Source organism: Austrofundulus limnaeus, unplaced genomic scaffold (genome assembly GCF_001266775.1).
Source record: "Austrofundulus limnaeus strain Quisiro unplaced genomic scaffold, Austrofundulus_limnaeus-1.0 Scaffold371, whole genome shotgun sequence".
NCBI lineage: Eukaryota > Metazoa > Chordata > Actinopteri > Cyprinodontiformes > Rivulidae > Austrofundulus > Austrofundulus limnaeus.
The window spans coordinates 239,754-248,098 of NW_013952773.1; the positions used below are offsets into that span (position 1 = coordinate 239,754).

General features: G+C 39.9%; 1 protein-coding gene across 1 annotated transcript; it reads left to right on the top strand.

Annotated features, from left to right (window-relative positions):
* Nucleotides 1-1,953: 1,953 nt before the first annotated feature.
* On the top strand, nucleotides 1,954-5,231 carry LOC106528318 (heat shock protein beta-7). Its single transcript, XM_014023462.1, has 3 exons — nucleotides 1,954-2,367; nucleotides 4,449-4,609; nucleotides 4,970-5,231. Exons 1-3 carry the CDS (start codon nucleotides 2,127-2,129, stop codon nucleotides 5,153-5,155), a joined length of 588 nt encoding a protein of 195 aa, XP_013878916.1. The 5' UTR covers nucleotides 1,954-2,126; the 3' UTR covers nucleotides 5,156-5,231.
* Nucleotides 5,232-8,345: the final 3,114 nt, after the last annotated feature.

The following is an 8,345-nucleotide window of genomic DNA, read 5'->3' on the forward strand; positions in this document are numbered from 1 at the left end:
GTGGAGAAGACACGTCACCGTGGAGAGCCGTTAACCAATATGTAAATTAGTCTGCAGTACCACTGCTCTACCCATTTGAGCAGCAAAAAGACGTTTTTAGGCCAAATGTTACAGAGAACAAATACGCACAAAAACATCAAAATTAGCACAGAAACAGTACTATATAACATTTTAGAGACATTCTAGACAGTTTATCAGCTAAAAAAAGTTAATTTTGGGGTAAGTTACTCTTTAATATACTTCTAATCGCTATTTCAATCTTTCTATCTTTCTAATTACTTMTCTCTCTGTTTTCTCTCTGTCTCTATTTTCTCTTCACTTAAAAAGGTCACTGATGATGAAGAAATAAACTAAATAAACTATTTGGTTTCGTTTTCTACTGAAGTGACTCAAAAAAACTGACTCTTGTATGTATGATTTTCATCTTATTATGTACTTCTGTTTTGAAGATATAGCAAAATTTCAGTTTAGCTAGCTTGCCTAAGCTATTTGCCTAGGCATAACTCTAGCATTTTAAAATTTTTTACTTGTCCTTCAAGACTTTGAATCAACATACAATAAAGGACGGTGAGTTTTGTGGTGATCGGACTTTAAGTCTTTAAAGCAAAACCAAAAGTAGTTTTTGCAAATTTTGCGCTGTAGTTAAAAAAATTAGGCGGAAATAGGCGTGGCCTATACCATGTGACTCAGTGGTGTCCAGGGATTATGTTGCTATAAGCCAAAAAGGTTTGTGACTTATGGTTTAGAAGCCAGCGGACCAAATGCAAAGACCTTGATTATGGCGCCCCCTATAGGTTGACATATCTGATTATTTTTCTCCTCTGTTCACATAACCCTATTTAACTATTCTATTAAAATCTTCTTCATAGCCCTTGCAGTTTGGGCTCCAATATGAGTTTTACCGATGGAAAAAAACAAAACAAAAAACGGAACAGATACAATAGGGTTCCATGCTCTGCTGGAGACATGGAAACGGAAGAAGCGTTACCCTGCTTCCGTGGGCTTGGACCCCTAAAAACAGAACAGATACAATAGGGTTCCATGCTCCGCTGGAGACATGGAAACGCTGCTGCTATGCAGCTGCGTTACCCTGCTTCCGTGGGCTTGGACCCATAATAATGCAGGAGATTTTACACAAGGACAGATACAGATGTTTTATATGAGATCACAAATTGGGACTGTCATAGCGATCTATTCATGCTATTCGTATTCTTTGCATAGTTTTCAGTTTGTGGCTTACACATGAAGTTTCACTGTAAAGACTTGCTCAGAAGAGCAAAATAAAATGCTGCCGAATGTCATTTTTTATGTGCTGAATGGAAACACACTAACACACATATATATCATAAAAGTTTTAATGTGACAGTCTTGAATGTCATTGCTGTTATGTGGCTCTGCTGGGAAGACAACTGTTTTGTCAGCAAACAAATGTCACAACAATCAAAGAGACTATAAAGGTTAACTGCAAGTATATTGGCTTTTGCAAACGCACAAACACAAAATAAATAAATAAAACATTGAACACATTTTGGCCTGCAGTCTGTTTTCTTAGAAGAAACTTTCTGTTTCAGATTGATATTGTAGAATGTTGTTTACATTCTGTTAGCAGGGTATAGCCTAATAATTAATCAGTTTAGGTTTGCTTTTGTTGAGGCAGTGTCATTATTCTGAACAGGTCAGTTTTATGGATGACCTGACCACTCAACCGCTTTTTCTATTCCTGACAACATGTCAGAAACATCTCCAAGTGCTTCTGTTGGTGTTATCTCTGCTGTGTGTGCGCGTGCATGTGTGTGCGCGCGCGCGTGTGTGTGTGGTGGGTGGGGGGGTCTCCAATTCTTATCAGTTTGTCGGTTGCACACTTGGGTTAAGTGGTTATATAAATGACCATTTATGGCTAAAACCAGAATGCAGTGCAGAATAGCTCAGCCTGCGCTCCATGGACCCCTAACACAGAGAGGCTTTATTTAAACACAAAGCAAAGATTAGTGAGGAGCAACAGCTGCTCCTGGTAACAAAGATTTTGACTGTTTTTTTTTTTTGAGAAGTTGTTTTTGAAGAAAGGTTCTCCCAAGTTAACTGGCATTTGATGTAAAAGTGTTTTAAGTCGTTGCTTTTGCTCAGTTATGGCATCACTAACATCTTCCAGCCAAAGATCATCATACAGTTCTTCATCACGTTACAGCACTTCCAGTTCCTACAGATCAGAAGGATCACTAAATGGATCATCAGACTCCGTTGAGAGCATTTTTGAGCCTTTTTTCGATTCTGCCATTTGTTCCAGTCCGTTTGGAGAAGAGAGCCCTGGGAGACCCAACTATCTGCACCACTTTACCAGGCACAGCAGATCCTCTTATGAACATCCTGATAAGACAACAAACTGCTGCAGTTATTTGTTAGCCCACTGCTGCTGTGACTGTCGTAGTAGTAGTTTTATTTTCAATTTGTGTCGTGCCCCAAAACAGGTGCAGCTCACACATTCAAACACTGTAATCCCAAACAGTTGTACTAGCTCATAACTAATAAGGTCACAACAGTCAAATGTCATTATGGAGTTGACCAAACTATAAAGTTTTGAGCTCTGTTGAGATTTATGCCACTTCAACTGAATAGGGCTCAATATTTTGTAGCTAATTTGTGTGGAACGCTCAAAACGTTTAGGAACCATACAGTACTGTCATGATGTTATCAATGTCATGACGTTCTGGTGGGTGGGTCTTATCTCTCCCTCAGGTAAGATGAGTCAGCCATCTTGAATTTGCCTTGATGCAGAGAAGTTTTGACCAGCCTCCACTGAAAAAACAAACTTTTGGGTGTGGTAACATTTATTTAATTATTCTTTTAAATTTTACAAAAAAAAAATCTAAATCTCTAAACTACTAGAATTTACTAAATAAACAATACACATTATGTTATATATCAATATTACTGTACAAAAAAAGTAACTGCTAATATTATTTTACCAGTAATATTTAAGTATTTTTCTGGACAGCACATAAACATGAATATATGAAGTAACTTCTACTCTTCTGGRCTAAAACTGAGGCTGCATGCACACACAAAGGCTGCTGCTCCTCATTCCCTTGCTTCACTTTTCAAGGAGAGGACAAGACATGGTCGAAATAAAACAGAAGTTGTCTGGTTTCTTTTGGTTGAATACATTTGTTGATGGCAAAATGTAGGTGATATTTAGTTGTCTCTAAATGCGCACACACAGTTACTTCATTACACAATATTAATAATCACATTTAAAGAACGGAATGCATATTGTAGCATTCTGCTGTGTTTGGCTGTTTGTCATGTGACTGCAGTGGAGGATTGTGGGTAGGATTCTTGTTTGTTGTTGTTAAATCATTTTAAGGAATGGTTAACATTGTTCTTTCAGCAATTATTCTGTTGTGTTACTCTAATTTGTGTGTTCATTATTTGTTAGCTTGTGTTAAAGCGTTCAGCAGAAGTMACCATAAGTGAGAGTGGTAGGCCTAGTCATTAATAAGACCTGTGAGTTTCACTTTGTCTGTGTTGTTCATGAAGAAGAATCCAATAAAGGTTATTCAAAACTGCCACCTGGTGGTGAAGTCTTGAACTACAACAACAGCTACACCTCTCCCTGTAGCTGTGAGGTGTCATGCTACAATATTGTGCTTGACGCATGTGCACTGTTATGAGTTGAAAATATAGAAAAATTTAAGTGATATTTATAATAAATTTACAATATTTATAAGATAACGTTGAGATAATTTAAGGCAACTGCACATGTATTTTTTTATTTTATGTATGCTGAAAACATTTAAAAACATCACTAAAATATTTTTGTGTAATTTGTTACAAGATTAATTTTGAGTTCTGTGAACTTATTAAGGTTTACAGTGGACAGACATAAACTTTCTTTAAACAACAAGTGCCCTCTCAGGAAGCTGAGATACCAAGTTTTTAACAGAAATTGTGCTAACTGAAACACAAAATACTTAAATACTGCATTTTATCTTCATCAACTAAATGAAAAAAATCAGAATAAACATCAATGACTTTACCAAATGATTAATTTCTCAAACTCATATACCATGGACAATAAAACAGAAAGTATCTCATTCTCAATTTCACCCAAATCACACAAAGATCCTCCTCTGGAACTGAACGAAAATGTCCAGTTTTCCAGACATTTTATAACACTCATGTTTCAGCTGCGACAAAGTTTTTTTTAGGTCATCCTAGACAGCTTTTTTCATTTTGGACAGCCAGATCCCGCAGGTGAACAACCAAGAGAAATTATATGTTTGCCACTGCAACAACATTGTTGGCTTGTTGACGCACTAAGATTATCCATCAATGGAAATCAGGGACCTAGGCCAAACCCTGACTGAAACATCTCAACAATAAACAGCTGAATACATGTTGTCCATATAAAACATCATTCTAAGCAGTCTTGATCTGTTGTGTCTCTGCAGCTCCTGTAGGTGGTTCTGTGACGGGTTTACAGACTGGATCATGCAGTGGGGTTCAGTGTCTGGGCGACACCTACTACATGTCAGTTGACATCAGCCAGTTTGAGCCCCATGATGTTGTGGTGATGGCATTCAATAACCAAGTTGTCATTCATGCCCAGAAGGTATGTATTTTTGGCAGCATAGATCCATGGTCTGGAGTTCCGTGGGCTTGGCGGTTTGCCTGGAGGGAGAGGTATTTGGGCTGCTCTTCCATTGAGCAAAAACTTTACAATCAACAGAGCAAAATTCTCAGCTTAATAATAAATAATAAAAAGTTATCAGAAAGAATTAGTTTGTGTAAATTGACCCTTCACTTTGACCATTTATTTCCCAGAAATTCTCTTCTTTTCTCACTGTCTCTTCCCTCCTGGCTTCAGTGAAAGTCTCTCTTTCTCCATTCATGACCTCTTTTTCATAATTTTTCCTTTATGCTCCTTTCCATCATCAGATTTTCTTACCATCTTTCTGTCTTCTTCCTCTAGGTTCTGGATGATGGAAGTGTCAAAGACACTTTTACCCAAAAGTCCTCTTTCCCAGAGGACATGGATCCCCTGTCGGTGGGTGGGACCCTGAGCTCTGATGGGACACTGCTTGTGAGCGTTCATCGAACCGCAGCTCTTGGTGTACCAGACCCACTGATTGTTCCCACACGTGAGATTCACGTTTGACCTCAGTCCTCACTGTTTGTATTTCAACAATATTAAGCATTAATAACAAGGACAATAAACATATATTCTTACCTCACATTAGTGTTTTGTTCCTGATTTGTTGCTTTTCTATCTCAAAACGCTCAGAGTCAATTATTCAATGACAGATTATTGCTTCACTATTTGGCTTCTGCTCAAAATTTGTTGAAATGAATATTCATTTGAACAGGGTTTCAGTAGCCAACCAGTAGCTCGTGAGCTACTGGCAGCTCTTGAGTTCATTTAAAGTAGCTCTTCAGTACTTATGAAAAATTAGGGGAAAAACATTTATTTTGTCACTGGCCAAACAAACATTTAATTCCAATCAATCTATAGATGTCCCTCCCCCTTAGTTGTCAATCAGTTTAGGGCTCAGTATGTTCAATTGGCAGACAACACGCACGTGGTTTCTTCCCGCTGGAGTCTACAATCCGGAAAAAAAAAATCAGAGACCCATCACCCGACGTTATTTGTGCACAAATCTGTTGCAGTTAAAGGTTAAGTTATTAGTGTGAAATACATAATATGAATGGATAAACACAAAAAGCACATTCATGTAAAATCAGTGTTTTTTGTGATGGTTTCATGTTAACTGAAATTGTGCAAAACAAGCTTATTCCAATGGTTTATGTTTAAGTTTAAAATTAAATGTTGAAAAAAAGTAGCTCTCTGCCATTTTCATTTTGTGAAAGTAAGCTCTTAAGGAACAAAAGGTTGGAGACCCCTGCATCTGAGTCATAACTGGAAACAGGCCAACCCAGCCTGCGTGTCTAGCGTGCTATATGTTCTGAGAGTTGTCTGAATGATGGGGTTGGTATAGTATTTCTTCTGGGGTGGGGCTGGGTGGGTAGCCTTGGTGGCAGCCGGCCGGGGCTGTGCTGGGTCGGCTGGCTGGCCCCTTTGTTGTGGCGGAGGCTCGCTCTTGGTCCCTCCTTGCGCTGTCAGCAGCTAGGAGTGAACTCTCAGCTGAATCGTCCTTGCTGGGGTTCGGTAGCTTCTTTGGGTTGCGGGCTGTCTGTGAGGCTGGGGGTCAGGTCTTGGGGGTCTGGACGGCTCGGGGGCGGGTAGACTATTGGTCCCGGTTCCTGGTGGTCCTCTGGGCTCTGTCTGTCCATGATCTGGGGCCTTCCGGGCCTGGCAGTCTTGTACGGAGAAAGAGGCCTTGAGGCCTCATTCCCTGGGTGGGCCTCGGGAAATGGGGGAGCCTACCAGGGTCAGCAGGGGAGCTGACCCCCTGTGGGAGCATTTTGCTCCCTCAGTTTTCTCTCCCCATTTCCCATCTCCCACCACACACCTCCACCCTCTTCATTTTCAACTGCACTCATGTAGGGTTTTTGGGGTGCAGGTGTGTTACAAAGGTTAGGTTAGGACTACAGATGTAAATTAGCCTTACGCTACATTTACACCAAACGCGTTGCGCGCCTCCAAAAACCTCAAAACGCACGCATCTTGATGCTGGTGTCCTGCAAGGACAGATGCATTTGATGTGAACGTAGACGCGCTTCTTTAGACGCTCGAGGGGAGGAGCCTTTTTAACCGTAGTTTCGATAACTTACCAAACATGTCGAGTTCAGGCCCGGCATGGCTAATTGGGACGATCTGGACCTCTCCCGGTGGGCTGGACTGATATTTGGGCCGCAAGGGCCGGTATGACTTGTTAGTTATTGATCAGATCACTTGTACGGCTTTCCCTGTATTGCCAGCCATTTAAATGATACAATGGCTTGCCATACCCCCAGGGCTGCCTCCACCTCTAATTGGCAGCTCTCTTATTTTTTCTTTTTTCTTTTTTTGTTGTTGTTTTGCGCTCTGATGTAACACGTTAGCGCATGCGATCAGTAGTGTTTGAAGAGCGAGCGTGGCACGGAGAAAGCTAAAAAAGAGGAAAGCTCTGGAAACTGACAAAGCTAAATGTGCTAAATTAGCTACTTTTTCAGTAGGTCGTGGTTTGAGGACAATGAAGCAGGTAAGGCAACATGATGAACTGTGTCTGCAAACCATCGTTCAAGTTACTTAATTATCAAGTCTGTAACATAACGTTATACAGTATAATATAAATGATGCAACACCACATAACTGAGAAACTGTCTTGTAGCTTCTCAGAGTTAGAACCAAGATGCAGAACCATCCTTATCAAGTCGATTTTTTCTTAAGTATTTGCGTTTTGTATAACAGAACTTGTAACTTGTAAAACGCTTTGAAATTTGAAACTGTTTACTTGTGATGTGTGTGATTTGTAACCATGAACTTGTAATTGGATTTTTAATCTATTACACGAACAAAACAGCAGTTACACCTCTTCAGATATTTAAATTCAAGTTCACAAATAGTATTCTACAAGTTGCAAATCAAAAACCTGTAACGTTCACAATTTTGAAACAACTGTACCAAAATAAATGTTGCAAAATGATTTCACACTTGTATAATAATGTCTTGTCACAAACAAATGTTCTACTATATATTTTTTACATGTGCACAAACACAAATGAGTGATTGCAACTGCACAAATCTGCTGCTGTGAATCACAGATATTGGATTACAAGTCACGCCTCGTTTCTGCTTGGCTCCGCCTTTTGAAACAAATTTAATGGAGACGTGTTGCAAAACGATCTGTAGGTCCAGTTATATTAATAACAGCATTTTTCCCAAAGTAAAAAGCTTAAAGGCATTGTTCCACATTTATCTGCACAAAGCTCTGAACCAGCCATAAATATTTTAAAGGGGCAATATCATGTAAAATCAACTTTTTTGAGTTTTATATTGTGTTATAATAATCTCATAAAAACATGCCCAAAGCCTTGCTTTGACTCATTCATGCATGTTTGAGAAATCCTGCACTGTTTTTATGAAGACATGCTGAGGAGCAAAATGGCAGGTGGGGACCAGAAACGCCTCTGGGACGTGTCTTTAAGCTGAGCTTCCTCATGGCAGGGTACCACCCCCCCCCCCACTCCCCACACACACCGCCCATGAATCCTGCAGGGTCTCATAACAAAGGAAACGAGTAAAACTGAAAGTGAAACTGTCTGCTAAACTCCTACTTCTCACTCAGTGAAGCTCTTTTCAGATTAAAAATACCTTTGAGGAAATGTATTTTCAGATGCCAAGTAAACTGCATCATAGCGCACCCCCCCCACCCCCACCCCCACAAACACACTGAAATGGTTGGGAC